The 20626-nt window shown below is 47.9% G+C and overlaps 1 protein-coding gene across 1 annotated transcript; it reads right to left on the bottom strand.

Moving 5' to 3' along the window:
* Positions 1 to 5646: 5646 nt before the first annotated feature.
* Srd5a3 (steroid 5 alpha-reductase 3) lies at positions 5647 to 19424 on the bottom strand. Its single transcript, XM_050150302.1, has 6 exons — positions 19143 to 19424; positions 12624 to 12766; positions 11468 to 11503; positions 10759 to 10956; positions 7794 to 7928; positions 5647 to 6556 (listed from the first exon to the last, which is right to left on the bottom strand). Exons 1-6 carry the CDS (start codon positions 19361 to 19363, stop codon positions 6297 to 6299), a joined length of 993 nt encoding a protein of 330 aa, XP_050006259.1. The 5' UTR covers positions 19364 to 19424; the 3' UTR covers positions 5647 to 6296.
* Between the last annotated feature and the right edge of the window lie 1202 nt (positions 19425 to 20626).

Raw genomic sequence — 20626 nt, 5'->3', positions numbered from 1 at the left:
ATGTAGCTGTTTCCTCCAGGCTGGACATTATCATTGCTGTCCTACATCAGAGCAGTTGACAAGACTGGTCCTATTAATGTCCCTCAGGGAGGGAGCTGGGAACTCACACAACTCGTAAGGCTCCTCCCTGGACAGTGTACCGAGTCCATTTCTTTCCTGTAAGAAGGTGACTTGGGGTGCGTTATGGTTTCCATGTGCATTGTCCCCTGGAGGCTCGTGTATTTAAACACTTGATCCTCAGCGGCTGCTGTCTTGGGAGACTGTAGAACCTTTAAGTGATGGAGCCTTACAGGAAGAAGTAGATAATTGGGGCAGGCTTTGAGGTTGTCAGGCTCAATTCCTGTCTTCCCTATGTTCCCTGGCCTGCTAAGTGGTGAGCAAGTATTTGCCACAGAGTGTTTCTGCCATCACAGGACCACACAAAACATTGTCTTCCTCATCACGACAGACTATCTCCTTTCAACTTGTGAGCCAAGAATCCTCCCTCACTTGCCAGGTATTTGGTCACCATGGTGAGCAAACATAGGAGAGCTAAGCTGATGCTTCCTTTGTCATATAACACCACAGAGTTTCGCCTTGGCTGCACACTATAGGGAGAGTCACACGGTTGGGCAAAATAAGTCTGTAAAGCTGAGATTATTTGTCCAACCATGGCCCTGATGGCCAGGTGCAGCCTGTGAGGTGAGACAGCTTCTGGAAGCTAACTGGGTTGTGAAGGGTTAAATGGGGTGATTACTTCATCTGTGCTGCTTGCCCAATATTGCTCTTTTGAGAGCCCCAAATGGGGCACGTGATGGGAGCTTTTCATGCTGTGCTGGATCCTGCTGCCGAATTCCAAGACTAGTTCACATGCCTTGGAACAGGAGGCCATGGATCCTCAGAGATACCACTCACCCTAAGTGAAAAGATTTCATTCTACAATGCTAGCCTCTTAAGTGTCTTACAGATTTGGAAAGGCATTTGAAAGACGAGTAAAAACAGCAGCATTCAGTCTGGAGGCAAGGGGCACCCAAATGCTACAGGGTTATTGAATGGAAATCCCAGTGCCAGGTGCAGGTGCTTAACTACAGTTATTAGCAAGGGAGGCTTCTGAGGGCCACCCATCCCTGCACACAACACAGCTATTGCCTCTGCTGTTTGCATGCCCGAACTAGAGAGTAAGTCTCTATTGCTGAAGTCTTGCCCACTCTGGCTGAAGGTTCTGGGTAAACTCAACTGGGGCTGAAATGGAGACATCCTCACTAATGGGCGACTTTCCTAGCTACTAGGTTAGCTGCCGAGGGAAACCATGGTCCTGCTCAGCTGTGGACTGGTCTCATGTATTCATGCCACTAGCAGGCCCTGCAAGATGTGACCCCTAGGAGCAATAGTGGCACAACTCTCTGGGCGTAACCAACTCACTTCCAGTTGGATTTAAGACCTACAACACAGAGGGAATTCAGGCTTGATATTATAAACCAAAATAAAAACTTGTGGCTCAGAAAGGCCATAGGCTCAATGGAGAGGTTGCTGTTATTGTTTTGTTAAATGGATGTGTTGTGTCTGTGACCTAAACATCTAGGTTTATGGTCATACATTAGCTCTGCTGTTGGCTTTGGTCAGGGTAGCAGCTGCTATGAAAACTCCGAGCTGGTCACATTGTCTAGAATAAGTGACTTTTACTGTGGTAGAATGGTTCAAAGCTCAGCTCCCAATGGGAGGACATAATTATACACCTTACTTACCACTCCTCTGGGGCTCAAGGCACATCGAGCATCAGAGGGAGGGGGAAAGAATGTCAGAGCAAGAAGCAAAGGTGTTCTGAAACTTTACACTGTGGGTTGCACGGGCTCGCTGCCATCTTGAATCAGAACAACTGTAAAAACCCACACGAGATGCTTAGCAGTTAGGCCTAGAAACATTCTCTTGTGGAGGCCAGAGAGGTTTTTTTTCCTAGACCCATGAGGCTCACAAATCCCCCACCTCCCCAAGGTTGGAGAGTTGCTTATGGGAGGCAGAGTCTTAGCAGTGCAGTCACCCACAAGCTGTCCGTGGATGCAGACACCATGAGCAGGACTTTGCAGGGGCACAGCTGCAAGCTGTCAAAGGGACGTCCTGGTGGTGCAGCTGTCTTGGAGTCACCCATGTGCCTGTAAATACTAGCCCCTAACCAAATGGTTCACAAATTAGATTTAGACAGAAGTGTTTTAGTCTGTTGGTACCTGCTCTATCTGGGGTGATTAAATGTTTCTTTACCTCTTTCTAGAATCCCATGACAGCTAGCCAGAAACACATGGTAGGAGGACATGCCAGAGGAAAACTGCTCACTTTAGAGCAATGAGGAAGGAGAGAGAGAAAGAGAGAGAGAGAGAGAGAGAGAGAGAGAGAGAGAGAGAGAGAGAGAGTGTTGAGAAACTGCCAAGGGACAAGATAGACCTGTCCCTAGAGAGCCACTAACTTGAACCAGGCCCCACCCATTAAAAGTTCATTCAGCTGGTAATTTAACCAGTGTGTTAACTTAGAAGTCATTTATCTCCTAAATAAATACATGCATGGCTGTTTGCCTGCATGTGTATCTATGCACCATATGTACACCTGGTGTCCACTACATGTATGTCTATGCACGATACGTATACCTGGTGTCCACAAAGTTCAGAAGAGAATGTCATATGTCCCAGAATTAGAGACACAGCCAGGTGGGAGACACCATGTGGATGCTAGGAATTGAGTCTGGATCATCTGGAAGAGCAGTGGTCTTCCTGCTGAGCCGTCTTCCCAGCTTTCCAGTCATCACTTAAAGACCCATTAACTGCAACCAGCCCTCTAATACACAAACCTTTGTGTATTCTACCCATATCAGACTGCAGTAATAACCACTCTTTGTATTAAAAATACAGTACAAAACACGAGATTGTGGAGATAATCCACGCTCGCTGTAAGAACATGTTAGGGTGCAGGATGAGCCACCGCCCCAAACAGAGGCTCCTGTCAGCACGCTAGGGTAGCCAGTGCTGTTGAGATAACTCAGCCTTTTTTTTTCTGCCAGCTTGACAGTGTTGCCGTTACATCCTAGGAGGTGAAGAATTTCCACCTCGGTCGATTTCTGAGTCATCTCTGGGAGGAATTTACAATCTGTACAATGCTCTCCCTTTTGGAATATTTTCATAAACACAAAACACAGTGATGATTCTGCCCCTGAAGACAGCACATAGTTCTTACGTGTGTTGCATCGCTCAGGCCCCAGTCATGTACACACACACTCACACACACACATACACACGCGCATACACATGCATGCGTGCATGCGCGCGCACAACACATACACACACTTTATTTTCTTGAAAGAGCATTTCATGTAGCCCAAATTGGCCCTGAACTTGCTGTGTAGCCAAGGAGGACCCTGCTATTCTGATCCTCCTGCCTCCACGTTCAAAGTCCTGGGATTACAGGCATTCACTCTCATACCTGGTTTTATGCAGTACAGGGACTCATGCAAGCGAGGCAGGTGCTCTAGGAGCTGAGCTACGTCCCAGCCCTGTTCTGAGCCCTGGAACACTTTGCTATTTCCTCTTTCCTCCCTCTGCACCTAGAAGTGACATGTTTGGGTGAGAAAGAAGAGGAAGAAATACATAGAGATCAGTGTGCAAGAGACAGCAAAGGACAGGAGGGGCAGGAACAGGAAACCGGAGCTATCTCACAGACCGACAGGCCATCAAAGGAGATGCTCCTTATTTCACTCCAAAGTCCAAGTCCTCAGTTAACTTAGGTGTAAAATTTCTTCCTACAGCAAAGTACAACTTTGCTTTAAACTATTTATTTAAAGTCCTGCGTGTCATTCGTATGGGTGTTAAGAACAAACTGCCACATGATTTCTGGACATCCCCTATTGGAAAGAGTTTTGTTCCTGAGCTCTGGTCCCGAAGATAGCAAATTCTAAGTGATAAGTGATACACCGCATTTATTCGAGCAGAGCAAACAATTGGCCTTAAGTGGTGAACTGATCGATGGCAGAGAAAACACATAGGGATTCACATAGGAGCTGCAGGGTGGACTCTGGTAAGCAAGTGTGCTAGACAGTAGCTGACTCCAAAAATTAAACCATCTGTTTTAAGGGAAGTTCATTAAACACAAGATGTTAAAGGGACACGAAACACCAGCATGTTCTAAGAGGAGCTGAACATTCCATCCTGAGGCAAGCTCATTAAACCTGGGAAAGAAAACAACTCTGTGGCTTCAGGAAGTCTCTGAAACTGAGCAGATTCACTCAGCCCCTCCCCCTTAGCATGTAAGGGCTGCTGAGAAACACTCTGATGAAATAAGCTGCCTGGAAGAAGCAGAAATCAGCTGAGCTGCCTGGGAAGGGACCCTCTCCAACCTGTGGAGCTGCCTGCAGGCTGTGCAGTGTGCTCCAGGGTCCCAGCTTCGGGGAGCTGTCACTCATGCTGGGATGGGCTTTGGTGATGCAGCTGTCTGGGTCATTTCTGTCCCGTAAGCTTTCCCTCACCCATACTGCTGCAAGTAACCTAACAAACCTGATTAGTTCACCAAGTTGGATTTTGGTGCTAACCTTATTTCTGTCAACCACAGATTTCCTATGCAGAGTTAGATGTGGTGGGACATGCCTTTAATCCCAGCCTTTGAGAGGCAGAGGTGTGTGGGTGGATCTCTGTGTTTGAGGTTAGCCTAGTCTACATAGCAAGTTCCAAGACAGCCAGGACTACACAGAGAGATCCTGTCTCGAAAACAAAACAAAAGAACCCAAAACAAAAAACACTTCTCCCTAGGACAAAACAAAACAAAACAACAAAAACCCCAAACAAAAAAACACTTCTCCCTGGGTATCCATGTCTTACAATAGATTAAAAGAGTTAGGGTGTAGCTCAGTGATAAGAGGGTGTGACAAGCATTTGTGAGGCCTCAGGCTCAACCCTATCACTGGAAGAAAAGTACATAAGGAAGTTTTAAGAATCCATTAGATTAGAATGCTGTCAGTTAAACAGCCTCAGTTGGCCTACTGCAGGGATGTCTTACTCAGTAGAGTATATGACATTCGCGTTGACCGAGTGAGCTGGGGATGAAGGCCGAGTGTGCAGGAGGCATGAAGCACCGGGTTCAACCCACAACACTGGACTGTATGCACCTGCAATTCCGGCACTTAGGAGACTAAGTTAGTAGAGCCTGAAGTGCAGGGTCATTCTCTGGTGCAGGACTTCAAGGCAACCTGGAATACCTGAGACCCTGACTCAACAAAGTAAACAAAGCCCAACCATAAAAAAACAAGTACTTCAGCTAGTAAGCAGTATGCCCAAGTTTCTTCCCTCAGTGTTGGGAGCGGAATGCAGAGCCTCATACACTCCAGGCAAGCACTCAATACGCAACTCCATCCCAGCCCAGAATATGTTCCAGCGTAGGGATGTGGAGGGCTTCCTGTTGCCAGGGCACTGGTATTCTCTCATGCTTCCATCTCCTTTGATCCCATGCCTCTACTTCCCGTTAACCCAGCTGGATATTTCTCTTAACAGAAAGAAGCATCTGAATAGGTGTGACGCCATTCCTCGTACCTTTAGGCATCTAGTTGAAAGAGACCCAGGCATCAGGGAACACTTAGTCATGGCAGAGTGAGGCTGCTGCTTTTAGTCCTCCCGGTTCAGGGCATGTCTGTACGCATAAGTATAAAAATAGTTTATTTCCCGAGTTTTATTCAGTACAAACGTCAAAAAGAGAATTCAATCAAAGAGGTTCCCAAACTTATTATCAGACTGGTTTTCAGGGTAGGCAAAGCACTGGTCAGGTAACTGGAGATACTGGTGATAAAATTCAGAATGTTAACTAATTCCAACAAACTCCTTTCTCCCTGCACCCACTGGGGTGGTACCACACATTCCTATGATTTTTAGAGGTTTCTCTTGTTACTGACATGTAACATTTATTAAAAACCTAGGATGTCCCATGGCACTCAGTCCAGTTCACTGTTCCCAGCCACAGATGATCATTTTAATTCCTGTACAAAAGAGAGAGGGGTAGGGATTGGGGGGGGGGGAGGCTCGAGCATGCATGCATGCAAAACTATTTATACTCCTGGTTAGTGTGACCGTAAATCAGCTCAGAGATGCCCGTTTCCTGCAGTCGGCTGCCTCTGCAGAGCTCGGCAGGAATGTCTTCTCCGGGAGCACTGCTCTCCCAGTTCATGCTCCGCAGCACCGCAGCAGAACAGGGAATAGCAAACATTCCCGCAGCAAGTGGTACTTCCCTTTGTCTCAGTGTCTCTAGGAACGGAATCTGTTGCCTGGCTCACATTCTCCACCACAAAGGCTGCCTTAAAACAAGAACGGAAGGAACGCTTTCCTATGCTTCGGGTAGGAGACAAAAGTGCTCTTGTAGAAGTTGTGGTTGAAGAACGCAGACAGGGCCTGGCTGAAGAAGACGTACGTCACCACCAGCCACCAGGTTAAGTTGTGGAACCCAAAGGTGACTGCCATGGAGATGTAGATCATCAGCTCTGCAAGGTAGTTGGCTGAAGACACATAATCGAACCAGTCTCCGAAGGGGATCCTGTGCTGGCAGTGAACGATCACACCTGCAACAGAACGGTGGCGGCAGTTAACCACTCCGCTTCCGAAACCACCGACAGGACCTCCAGCAAGTATCACACACCATATGAAAACAACCATCCCATCACATTTCTACCGGTCACCAACCACAGAGTCAGGCGTGGTACAGCATGGCTTTAATCCCAGCACTTGCGAGGCACTGGCAGGTAGATCTCTGTGAGTTTGAGGCCAGCCAGTGCTGCACAGTGAGACTATGTCTCAGGAAAAGAGAAGGCCTGCTGGACATGGTGGAGCATACCTTTAATCCCAGCACTCGGGAGGTAGAGGCAGGTGGACCTCTGCAAGTTCGAGACCAGCCTGGACTACAAAGGGAGTGGAGTTCCAGGACAGCAAGGGATATATTAGTGGCCCCGTCTTAAAACAACAACAACAACAAAAATAAACACAAAACAACAAAACAAAAATCTGAAAGAGTGCCTGGCGGTGGTGGCGCACGCCTTTAATCCCAGCACTCGGGAGGCAGAGGCAGAGGCAGAGGCAGAGGCAGAGGCAGAGGCAGAGGCAGAGGCAGAGGCAGAGGCAGAGGCAGAGGCAGAGGCAGAGGCAGAGGCAGAGGCAGAGGCAGGTGGATCTCTGTGAGTTCGAGACCAGCCTGGTCTACAAGAGCTAGTTCCAGGACAGGCTCCAAAGCCACAGAGAAACCCTGTCTCGAAAAAATAAACAAACAAACAAAAAAAATCTGAAAGAGTCTCTGTTCAGGTTTCCCATCAGTTCTCACAGCACACAAGAGCTCAGATGCCAGAGTCAGGGTGCATGAGTTCAAATCCTGCCTCTCCCACTTGATATCTGTGTAACTTCACGTAAACTGCTTAGTCTAACTGTGCCTCAGTTTCCTCGTCTATAAAACAAGAATCCTGCAAACTGCACACATGAGGAGTCAGTCCAGCCTAACTCAGAAGTTCAGTTTCTTTTCTTCTGCTGGGTCACGTTACCCCATACTAATGTGAGCTTTCCACACTGTGATCAGACACATGTGTGGTGCTGTCCCCAGAGGTGGGTACAGGACAGAATTACAGACTGTCAGATCTGGAAGGGAGATCTGCCACTCCATTTAACCAATGGGAGGATCACAACTCAGGAAGGTGTCTTGTCAAAAAATGAGAATTTGATATCGACAGGGACATGAAAGAAAGGAAGGAAGGGCAGAGAAAGCCATCCTTGGAGGGCTAGAGCCCATCTGGAAGGCGCCGGGAGAGACCTCACCTTTTTTGTTTCTCCTGAGGTTGCTGAGAATGACGTGGCACTTGTACTGATGGGTGGATGACCAGAAGAACATCAGCATCCCAAGGATGTGGAACCACCGGGCTCGTGTTAGCAGATTCTTCCCCAGGACACAGACTATGGAAACAGGAACCACCCTATCAGCCAATGCTAACTCCGGAATCCCAGAGCTCCCAGAATTACGTCATCATGTTATCCTGTATTACAGTATCATAATATTGCCTCTGGACAGTGGGAGCTGCTTCTCAGTCTCCACAGCTCCGGTGATCACAGCCAGAGACTGAGCAACATCTTCTCTTGAATATTCTTCAAATATTTGAACAGCCCATCCCTGAGTGACTTACTGTGTGGTGAGATGCTTTGTGTTTCTATGATTGAGTCGTATTTTAAACTTTCTTGCTCACATTCTCCCATCAAGAAAAAAAATTCTCTAAAGAAACATCTCCCAGAGCCCTGTGAGAGAGATCCTGAATACAAAAAGCTGAGCTAACCCAGGCATAGTGGTTACAAGCCGGCCATCCTAGGACTTGGAAAGCTGAGGCAAGAAGATCAGGAGTTCAAGGCCAGCTAAGGCTGACTTGGAAAACACAATAACCACCCCTGCAAATACAGGAGAGAGAGAGAGAGAGAGAGAGAGAGAGAGAGAGAGAGAGAGGCAGAACATGTATGCACTGTGTTGCCTAGTTCTGTCTAGTAGAAAGACCTTCTGAGGTAAAGGGTGAGTGGTCTCTCATAAAGAGAAGAAACGTAAACGCTAAGAACACTTAAACACTTAAAAATGATGTCCTTTCTGGATTAGAGCAAGCCTAGTCTGAGAGACTGTTCCCAAAGCAGAAGAGCTGGTAGCAAACCTTCGTTTTGGTGTAGCAGCAAGAAGGGAAGGCAGGCTGCTGAAGGATTCCTAGAGCCACCAGAACTGGACAAGCAGACGGACAGTCTTGTCTTAACTCAAGAAGCAGAACTTGTTCACTGAAAACTGGCAAAAACCCGGGACTCTGGAGCTAAGGCAAAGCCCTAAGAAGCTGACTTGGGCAAGAGCACCAAGGATCACGCTACTCTATACTGAAACCCACAGTGGGAGTGAGTTGAGGATAACTAATGGCTAACCAGAATCCACCAAATTCACCTGTGGCGATTTCAGTTCTTCTGGACTGCATACACGCCTTTCACTTGCATAAGTATCTGAGCTTGAAGAAACTCCATTAAGTGGACATCGGCCCAGCACACACACAAACCTACAGTATTTCTATCAGGTCCTACAAACACCAAATGCAGCGTTTCCCACTATGGTGGTGAATTTTGATTTGTGTTTTTGAGATAGGGTTTGGCTGTGTAGACCTGGGTAGCTTGGAATTCAGTATATGGACAAAGCTGGCTTTGAACTTGAAATGATCCTCTTGTCTTCGTGCCGTAAACGCTGGGATTAGAGGCATGAGTTACTGTGCCTGGCTAAAATACATAAGCCCACTGCTGGGCAAGTGTTCTTAACAAAGAGGAGGAGTAACTAATCCAGTCATGATGCCCCAGGGGCTCCAGGGGACTCTGTGAGGGGTGATTGGGTGAAACAGAAGCAGAGGCACAGGGGAGTGGTTGGAAGGCTATTTTTGTGGGTGTCCTAGCTGTCTTTTTAAACAGAGGAATGCTTGGAAGGCTATTTTTGTGGGTGTCTTAGCTGTCCTTTTGTAAACATTTTTTATGGAGCAAAAAGTGGAAGCTGGGCTCCAGCCACAGAAGAAACTCAGAAAAGTGAGGTAAGGCCAACAGAAGCAGACAGAGAGAAAGCTGGTGGGCAACCAAGGAGTTCTGAAAAGTTCCCCTGGGCGAAGAACCACGGTCACTGGCTGAGCATCTGAATGCCGTAGTGGAAGATGCTGGAGGAAAACCTGATTTGATTAATGGTTAACATGGTGGTTTGAGTGAGAAATGCCCTGCACAGGCTCAGGGACTTGTCTCTAGTTGGTGGCACTGTCTGTGGAGCTTTGAGGGTGGAGCCTGGCTGGAGGGAGTGCACCCCGAGACGTGAGACTTGAGACTAGATACCCTCTTCCTGCTCCCAGTTCACCCTTTCTGCTTCGTGTCAGGGTTGAGGTGTGATCTCTCAGCTTCCCGCTCTGCAGGCTTGCTGCCGTGCCTCCCCACTGTGAAGGATGCAGCCCTCTGGAACTGTGATCTTCCTGCTGGAAGTTGTCTGACCACGGTATGTTACCAGGGCAACAAGAAAGTAATCGATACAACGCAGTCCAGAGGACTTAGAAGAGATGTTGCCTTAATGACAGGAACTGGTAAACAAATCACAAATTGAGAAGCTATCTGGTTGACGAGCCTGCCTTTCAAAGAATTCTTCTAGCCTCAGGAAGTGTATTCCAGCCACAGAGCCGGCTTTGGAGCACTCTGAGACTGGAATCAAACAGGGAAAGGCTCAATCACTGATAGCTGGAAATACAGATCTCTGCCTCAACTTATGATACAGGGCATGGAGAGAGGGGTCGCAGGAGATCTGGGCTGAAAGCCCATGGCTTCAAGGTCAAGTTAACCTCAGCACTCAAACAGTCATTCCCAACACCCCAAAGGATCAGAGTTCTATACTGTCCACACAGATTGCTTTTATGAAACTGATAGTCATATATGCTATGCAGCTTCCAAAATAAGACAGCAAGCTACCTCACTTCCTTCTCTCACACAGAGCTCTTCCTGCTAGAGAACACTGGGACACCTTGAGGCCATTTCCAGTGACTGCCAGACTGGGCTGTCCTCTTCCCTCAGGCTGTCCCAGCAGAAGAAAGGCTTTGTTTTGTGTGCTGTCGTCCCAAGAACTCAGGGCAAGAGAAAGGCTTGTTTTCCTTCTTCAGATGAGAACTACTGGCCTAAAGTGCCTCCCTCATCTCTCGTTCTGTGATTTAATCCCTCTGACGTGACGACACTTGAACGCACTGCAAGGGCCACTCACCATTCTCGTCATCCATGGGCATCTGGCTCAGCACGGTTAGACCGACTAGGACATAGTAGACAAGCCCGAAACAGTACTGCACGACGTGAATCACCGCATTGGAGAAGACGCTGACGTAGAAACACTCGAAGAGTCTCCGCAGGCTGTGGACCCAGAGGAACACCAGCACCAGGAAGGCAGACAGAGCCAGCTCACCCACTGCAGTGCAGAAGGCAACATGGTCAGGGGCTCCTCCAGAACTAAGCCAAGCGTTCTGCCTACCCACTTGAAACAGAGCCTCACATAGGCTCGGGGTCAGCGGGCTGGAGAGGCCATTCAAACTAATGTCTTCCTCTTTCAAGCTGTGAGGACACAAGCTGAGTAACAGCCATGCGGTCAGCTAGTGGCAGGGTGGTGGGAAGAGGGGACAGGACGCATCTCTGATTCTACTTTATCATTTAAGAGCCTTCCAGGCTACATGGACGACATGAGGAAGGGTCTGTGTGCTCAGGACTCGGGATCCGTGGGTCTCTAGTTCCCGTGCCAACTGCTAGATGCAAATGGCCAGGGAGAGGTTCGTGGTGATGTTGGTACTGTCCTATCTGGTGGGATCCTGGGGCCACACCCACCCACAAAGGCAGAAATAGAGATGGGGATCCAACAGGCGGGTGTTTCTTTTCAGACGTAAAAAGCAGAGGACGGGAGCTGGGCTGGGTGGTGAAGCACTTGCCTAGCATCTGGGAGGCTCTGGACTCCAGCTCCAGTGCTGCCGAAAGAGAAAGGAAAGGAGAAATTATGCTTTCCGAGAGACCGTGGGTCCCAGGATCCACCTTCCTGCAGGCCAGTCACTGCGTGCACCAAGGAGTGTGAAGAAAGCTCATTTTTAAACATCATGAAATCTAGTCTGCTGTAACATGGACACAATCACAGGAACACAGCTTGGTGAAATTTTACTAATTCCCATCTATTACTAGCACCCAGACTGAGAACCAAGGCTTGACTAGCACCCCCTAGTGTTCCTTTCTAAGCATGACCCTGTGTTGGGCTGTCCCAAGGTTGAGGACTCTGTTATTTGTTCTACCAACACAGATCTGCTTTGCTCTTTTTGTATTGTGAGTAAATTAGAACCCAGTTTTTAAACTATGAGCAGGATAAAACAGAGAAAACTCCTCAAATCTAATCTTCCGTATACATGACCATGGTAAGCAACAAAGTGATGCCCAGGTATCAGGACTCCCCCCCCCCCCCCAGCCTGGAGATGCTGCTATGGCTGGTTTTTTGTAATGATCCGGCCAACAGCTGTTCACAGTTTCATTGTTTAATTGAAGACCCGCAATATAACAAGCCATTTTTGTTTAATTTTAATTAACCACTTACTCATGTGTGTGCGTATATGCGTGTGAGTACATGTGTGTGTGTGTTGTGAAGATGTCAGAGGACAACCCGTAGGAGTCTGTCTCCTCCTTCTCAAATGTGGTTCTTGCAGATGGACACTGGGCCATCAGGCCTGGTGGCAAACGCCTTTATCCACTGATCCATCTTACCAGACCTTTTTCAATGTTTACCAAAAGGTAATTTTTAAAAATCAAATTTCTGTGAGCCCCAAGGCATGATTCTGGCTGCAGCCATATAAATATGATAAATGTTTCAATGCAAACTCAGGGATTTCCAAAGCTTCCCCAGCATGTGTGAGGCCCTCTTTGTAAGCTTATCAGCATACTGACAATATCAGAGGGAGAGCAGCCCGCCCTGCATTCAACACAGGCTTGTGAGGCTGCGGACCAGTCATGCAAACCCTGTCTGCCCTCCACTTTCCAGGCCCTACAGAGGGGCCTGATTGGTGAACTGCAGCCAGGAACCAGGAACAGGCTAGAGAGCCAAATTACCTCGGAACGGCGTGGCCCCAAGAGTTCTGAGCAAAGCACGTAGCCAGTTTGGAAAAGGTGCTCCCAGGAAGAGAGATTGAGAAAGGGACCAGAGCAGGAAGCCATTCCACAACACCGAGATGATGTAGAAGTGGGAAAAATACCTGCAACAGGAGGAAGAGTTAGGTAACCGCCAGCCAGGACCTCGCAAGTCTGAGGATCCCGAGCTCCTCTGCCACCCTGCCCCCAAACACACATCTGTTTCCCAAAATAGAGTTTTGGTTTTAAGCAGAACCTGAATCCTGCAGGTGGGAATGTTTCAAAATGTACTTCCAAATCATGAGACTTGTTAAACTGGTCTGGAGAAGGATCCGTTAACAGTCTCATCTCTGGGTAACAAGAGTGGCCCCCAAGTTCTCAGAAGGAGCCGCAGCTCCCTACATGGAAGATCTAGACCATGTCAACACCAGTGAGATCCGGGGAAGTCTTTCAGAACCCAAACAGGATTGCAGGAAGGGCCAGCCATACAGCTGCCGCACAAGTGTCCTGCAACCAGACACAGAGCTGGAAGGACACTTCCAACGTGGTTGTTGGGAACTGAACTAGACCCAAGGTCTACAGAATCAACAAACTTCTATATTGTTAGAGTGGGCTCAGAGCAGAAGCTGTGGAGCACACATTAGGTTTTACCCTTTTAATATCTAATATAGTTTATGCACTTATCTGCCACCAAAACCAAAAAAAACTTCGTGGTAGAATTTGAATTAGGAAAAAAAAAAACTATAAAATTTGAACTAGAAAAACATATCTGCTTTCATAACTTGTGTCCAGACCCTACATCCAGTCCTTCCTCATCCTGTGTATTTAGCCTTTTTCTTCTCTTTTCATGTTATAATGTACCCACATGTATATGTGTTTGCACAAATACATCTCATCGGCTAATGAGATGACATGGAGTTTTTTTTTCCTTTCTTTCTCCCTCCCTCCCCTCTCTCTTTCATTATGTGACCTCACTTAATATTATACATTCCAAGTCTAAACCTTCTGCATGAATTTAAAAATTTTGCAGGAAAATGGATGGACCTAAAATGTATACTATTAAGTGGGGTCACCTTGCACACTTTCCAAGCAAAGGAAAAGGCTGCAAAGGCAGTGAGAGGGGTGTGTGTTGGGTGTGCTCCATCTGTGGCTCCCTTGTGGCTGTGTGGCAGGATCTGGAGGGCAGGGGACACAGGGCCTGGAAGGATGTTGTTGTTGTTGTTAATGGGGATCCTTTTAGGCACACCACACATTTTAGAAAGAAAATCATTATTCATTCCTTTCAAAAGTTTCAAAACATCTTTCTGAGGGGCTGAAGAGATGGCTTAGCAGTTAAAAGAACTTGCTGCTCTTCTGAAGGACCAAGGTTCCATTCCCAGCACCCCATGGCAATTCACGACCATCACAACCATCCAGTAAAAGAGGGATACAGCTCCCTCTTCTGCCTCCAGGGGCACCAGGTATGAGCATCATGCCCAGGTATATATGCAGGCAAAACACCCCTAAACAAATAATAATAAAATGACTAAAACACCCATCTATTGAGTGTTGAGATAAAAGGATGTAACCCACCTGTTGGGGACAGAGACTATCTAGTCTTGAGATAAGGATGTAGCCCATCTGTTGGGGACACAGAGACTATCTAGTCCTGAGATAAAGGATGTAATCCACCTGCTGGGGACACAGAGACTATCTAGTCTTGAGATAAGGATGTAGCCCATCTGTTGGGGGACAGAGACTATCTAGTCTTGAGATAAGAATGTAGCCCATCTGTTAGGGACAGAGACTATCTAGTCGTGAGATAAAGGATGTAACCATCTGTTGGGGACACAGAGACTATCTAGTCTGAGATAAAGGATGCAGACTGGGACCTGGACCTGAGAATGGGCACGCCACTTCATCTTTACAACAGTTCCACAGTTCGCTTTGTTTGCAAGGCAGGGCTCTGAGAGGCTGAGTTCCTTATCCAAGGTCACAGTGGTGGCAGCAGCTGGCTTCAGAAGCAGCTAGAATGACTGCTGTTTACATCACACTGTTGCCCTCTGGTCTTCAGACAGGCTTGCGCGAACCAGTTTTCCTTGCCCAGTATCACACACAGCTAGTTTACTGGACACCTAAAGGCAAGTGAATCAGTTTCGAATGAATTCCTGGGCTATGCCTTACGGCTCTTCTTGTTCCGTGGCACCTCTGGTTTAAATACACAATGTATTGTTTTCAGTCTCATATTTATCCTGCTGTCTGAATGTCTTTCTATAGGAAACACATTCAGGTCTTTACAGGAGGTCCTATCGCTTGCTTGTAGTTAAAGAGACAGCGAAGACTCCAAGTGCAGATCTCCAATCCCCATTGCCTTCTGGGGGAAGACACTCTGCTCCTTCCTCCTTCCGCAACTTGCTTCCTAGAAGAGCTGTTTTCCAGGTCCCGGGAGCAAAGACACAGCAATCTTCTGACTGCACGAGGTTGGGTGTGGGTACTCCTCTGACTAACCACCACTTGGATGATTATTATGGGCTGTGGCTGACGGCACGGAGGAGGAAGGTCTGTTGGGGAGTGTGGCGTTACCATTCTAACTAAGGCAGGTATGGAAGGCCCCACTGAAGATAAAATCACGAAGCTTTAACCCACAGGCCGGCTGAGAGGGAGTATTTTCAGGTGATGTAAAGGCTCTGGGGTAGGATGTTCCAGTATAGAGCTGGAACAGGGCCAGCGGGGGGCAGGTTACAGGACAAAAAGTCAGAAGGGAGACAGGACTGCATAGGGCTGAAGTACAGGACACACAGTTTTATTTACAGACGTGCGCACCGAGTGCTGGAACTGGCCCTGGAGTTAAGCCAGGTAAGCCTGGGGGTAATTAGGGAGGGATACTACCCAGGTGACTGGGCCTGCGCTCAGTACTTTGATGCCACCCCCACCTTTGACACCTGAGGATACCGTGATGCTTCAGCTATCATCCACACGGGGCCACCATGTTCCTCCTGGACTAACACAGCAGCCTCTTGCCCAGTCTCGCTCACACAATGGCGCCATCCTTTATGTCTTGTGATGCAATGTTTTCCCTTCCACCACAGAGCAGCTTCCATTCCCCGGAACAAAGTCCCAATGCATCCTGGCCCACAAGGCTCTGCCAAGAGGCTCTCTCCCCACTCCACCCTTCCGCCCCTAGGTAGTGCCGCCTCGAAACTCTTATTCCTGCTCCAATAGCCTTGCTGGGTCTCCTCTGGGTCACTTGAAAGCTCAGAAAAGATTCTGCTTCTCTGAAATTGGTTGATATATTTTTTCTGTTTGCCAATCAGCTTCACGGAGCCTAGACTAGCCCGGAGATTTAAGAGCAGGCCCTCTGGGAAAAGTGGCACTGCAAAGGCGTCAAGGACAAATAGCTCATTCACAGAAGAAACTAGTCTAACCACCAAAGCAACTGAGCATCCAACCCCTTAGCCTGTTTCAAACATTCTGGTAGGAGGGCTTTTTTGCCTCTAGGCACAAGCTGAGATTGCTATAGTTGGGGACAAAGGTCAATGCTGCTTGACAAAGGCTCTAAGCCCCTCTCAAAATGTCACCATAAACATAATGCACATGGAGACTACTAAGAAAAGCAATTAAATGGACATCTAGGTAATCCAGTCATTAAACACCAAGTTTACGCCATAAGGAACCCATGCGTTTGTTATGCATTGAACAAGGAGCTCTAGAGGTGAACAACCACTACGTTTTTTGTGGCTATAGAAACAATACTGTTTCAAGGGGTCTTCACTATTTTTTTTAATGTATTATATTCTATCAAAAACTTGGAGACCCTGCTATTGTCCTGTGGTTTGTTGATGACGTTCATAATTAAGGAAGTGCTAACTTTTCAGCAGGAGGTTGATGAAGATAGATCCACAGATCCCGACTGCTTCTGATGCCCCTGGACTCCAGGGTTGGACACTGGGCAGCAACTGACCGGCAGAGTCCCATGCAGTGATAACAATTTCCATGTTATTTGGCGCTGTTTTGAAATTTTAGAAACAGAAGTGTTTCCATCTACTGTGGAAGCCAAGAACAATGGGACTCTTGGGTTGTGATCACTTATTTATACAGACTTTTTGGAAATTCAATCAAAACAAGAAAAGCAGTTATTGCCTTGATTAAAAAACAAAACAAAACAAACAAGCAACCCCCACCGCCAACTCAAACAAACAAACAGCTAGTACCAGACAGGAGAACAGAAAACAACATTCCAGGAACTTAGGTTTTATTCTTGCTTCCTTAGGAGAAAATAACTACAAACTAAATGACCTAACTACTACCACATGTGCTGAAGAAACGTGGTTCATTGCTGCCTATTTGTAAGCGTAAAAGTCACAGGCTTATTTTTTAATTTTCATTTCTGAGGATGATATTACATTTTGCACAAGGAAAACCTATTCAAAATACTTAAGTAGTAAGCACACTGGCTAAGGTGACCAAATATTATAAAATCTTGATTAACCAAGGCATTACGAAGTGCCACCCTCCGGGAGTAAATCCACAGCCATTTGATCTCTCAGACTTGACTCACTTGCATGGGGCAAGAGCCTGCCAGGGAGGCATGCTGGGGGTTAAGAGTTTGGGATTGTAGGCCGACAGGCGGGATTCAAGGTCTGGCTGCCATGCTCACTGGTGTGACAAGCCTGGATTTGTACGTAAGTGGGTGGTAATGGTGACAATGACATGTCCCTCACAGGCCTGTCATGAGGACGAAATGAAGAAAGGTATTTAGCACTGAGGGTCTTGAGTGCATGACACACGGGCAACTCAGCTGTGGCTTCTAATTCACTATACTTTATTTTTGCTCATGAAAAGTGCTAATCACAATGCCACTGAAGATACTTGGAAACCAGAGAGAAGTATAAAGTTGGCAGCAGAATGCTACTTTACTCAACTCTAGCTACTACCTTTTCATATAAATGGGAGGCAGCAATAAGGAAATGACGGGCAAGAAGAAAGGTGAGAGGGCTTTGTTGCCACTTGTTCTGAAGACCTTGTCACTTTTGATGCAAATGCTCCCCTGGTTTTTCTTTGCCTCACTTAAAAATGCCTTTCCGGACTACTGAGAACTCAAGAACAATGGCAATGGGTTTTTGATCCTACTGGCTCTTTGGGCTGACGAGGGAGGGGGACTTGATTGGGGGAGAGGGGGGGAAATGGGAGGCGGTGGTGGGGAAGAGACAGAAATCCTTAATAAATGAATAAAAAAAATGCCTTTCCTTACTGGCCTGGATTTGTGGGACCTTCCCCAGTACTGAAAAAAAAGTACAATTTAGGGGAAAACACCAACGTCCACCACCACCACCTCAGAGCACTTGGACACCGCAGAAGGTTCAGCTCTAGAATTCTGGAAAAGGAAAGAATAATTATTTCCCAACAGTGCTGGAATGACAAGAAGCCCAGAGTGCCAAGTGTTACAGGGATGAACACAGGTAAAGCTCACCTCTTCTTGGCTGTTCTACAATGACAGGCTTGAGTACAAGAGCTGATGAGCCCCATCCACAGCCAGAAAGGGCAGAAGTGATTTCTAAGTGTGCTTTTAAATCCAGGGATACTAGGACCTTTCTCAAAAGCCAGAAAATAAATTACTATATAGCAGAAAGGGATACAGGCCAACCAAACCTGATTACAACAGGATGGCAGCGTCAGCTCACGTGTCTAAAACTGAACCTCTAAGGAACGGTTCTTTGGGGTCTTATCTCTACCGTAGCAGCCACTCGCGTGGCTCAATTTTGCCACTACACTATGCATTCTTCACAATGTTGTGGATCTCCGGTCTCAGACTGAACCCCTGATAGATCGCTCTCCAACAGACAAGAGAGAGCTGTGGCCAGCTCACTTTTCGGTGTTCCTTGGCGGATCCACCACCATCTGCAGAGGTGGGAACTGTTTACAGACTTTGAAAATAACCTAGACGAACCCATCACATTCCTTCAAATTCAGTTCTAAATACAGAAGTATGATACATTTCAAAGAAAAGACACAGCTTTACCATCTAGAATAGTGCTAAACTGACTTCTCCATCTACATACGGAATTCAACGTGGGGAAAAAAATGAGAAAACCATGGAGCAAGTCTCACATATTCAGAGTGGATTCTATTTGTGTCCGGAAGATTTTTAGTATTTCACAACTTTGTGAAACCTTCCGGGATGGGGCTAGCGCACCTGCTGAGATGCAGGCGCGGCATGTCAGCCATGCTCCAGGATGGTACCCTCTAGACCTCCTTCGTGACTGTGACAGATTGGGGGGACAACTGGGGAAATCAAGGAAGACCCAGTCTCCACGTCGACAGAATCCCACGACCTCAAGTTAAGAGTGTTGGGAAGGGGAAGTGGAGAATTTGGGAAAAAGACGCTTGGGCGGACCCTCAGGGTCCGGGCCAACCTGGGGGGATGCTCAGTCATTTCCGGGGACCGCTCTGGGCAGCCACAGGCTCGCGTGCCCGCGCAGCCTCGGCTGCCCCCTGCCGGGCGCGTCCCGCCACCGCGGTTACCTCTTGGGGACATCGAAGGCCCTGCAGACGGCGGGGCGGCGCGGGCCGGACAGCTTGGTCTTCCCGTAGCGGATGAGGTCCTGGAAGAGCGCACAGCTCGGCAGCAGCCCGGCGGGCGCCAGCTGCAGGAGCAGTGCGAGCAGGAAGGCGGCGGCCAGCGCCAGCCACAGCGTGCGCAACGGGTTCAGCGCCGAGAGCTCGACCCCGGCCCAGTCAGCCATGGCCCGGGAGCGGGCTACGCACGCGCGCCTCCCGCCCTCCCGCCTCGGCGGCGCGCTTGGCTGTGACGCGACACCCGGGCGGGGACGCGCGGCCCCGCCCTGGCTCTCCAGTCCAGAGCGGCGCTGCTCCTGCCCACCGGCTTCATGGGGACAGCGTTTTGGACTCTCATTGCCTCTAATCCTGCACAGGCATTCCTAGATGCAACTCCATCTTGAAATTCTGCAGAAACATGTAAGAACACCTGCTACAAGTCCTTAAAAGAAATAAATTGCACTTATTTACTTGTTTAGTGGAGTGGGAACATATCAAGATGTGTGGTTGGAACCTAAGATAGCTTGGGGGAACTGGTTCTCTCCTTCCACCATGAGGCACTTGGAATCCAACTCTAGTGGTCAGGTTCTCGCCAGCCGAGGTATCTGTAAACCTGGACTGTTACGATTACTGCTGCGAAAAGGTGTAAAGAGAAATTTTGGTTCAAGTCCAGGCTGGATTCTTGCCTGGATTTCCAAAGGGTCCCCCAAGAGTCAGGTTCTGAAAAAGGTTAGTAACACACTGGGCCACCAGTAGCAGACAGATTCATCAGTGTGCTCCAGTGGGGATCACTGTGGAAACTCAGGACTGACCTCTGGAAGGGCCTTGGTGAAGAAATTCTAGGCATTGTCAACTGTGGGCTGCAGCTGCTCCAGCAAACTCAACTGTGGAGTGGAAAAGCAGAGTAATACTCTCCATGGACGTGAGTTTGTTACCCATCTGCTTGCTCCACGATGTTGTTCGGTTCTATGGACAACGAGTCTTAACAATGGCTGACAGAGAGGTAGCCACCTGCTGTGTCTGCTGCCTTTGCTGATATAATGAAAACCGAAGAGTTGGAAGACCCGTAGATACTCACTGGTTAGAGTCCCAGGGGATGGGGACAACAGGTCTCCATATTCTTCTCTCCAAGGATCTGGCTCTTGCCCTGATGCTGTCTTTCAGTTATCAACGAAAGACACTATCGTGTTGGGTGAAGGCCTGGTTCCCTATTGACAGGTGCTTGGTGGTATTTCAGGTTCTTGGCTATCACAGGCTACTCCCAAAGGAGGAAGCAACCGGGATCCAACTGCACCTCTATCATACAGATCTTTATCACAGCCTTATTTACAACAGAAAAATGGAAACACCTTGAATACACCTTGATGTGTTTAGCCAAATTATGATACACTCACTTTTTTCTCTTAAAACATTCCTGTTATTTTGAGAGAGAGAGAAAGAGAGAGAGAGAG

Source organism: Alexandromys fortis, unplaced genomic scaffold, assembly GCF_014885135.2.
Source record: "Alexandromys fortis isolate MF-2015 unplaced genomic scaffold, M_Fortis_MF-2015_v1.1 scaffold_0, whole genome shotgun sequence".
NCBI classification, from domain to species: domain Eukaryota; kingdom Metazoa; phylum Chordata; class Mammalia; order Rodentia; family Cricetidae; genus Alexandromys; species Alexandromys fortis.
Note: the sequence above shows the minus strand (reverse complement) of the source record. Positions and strands in the feature narration are given on the sequence as shown.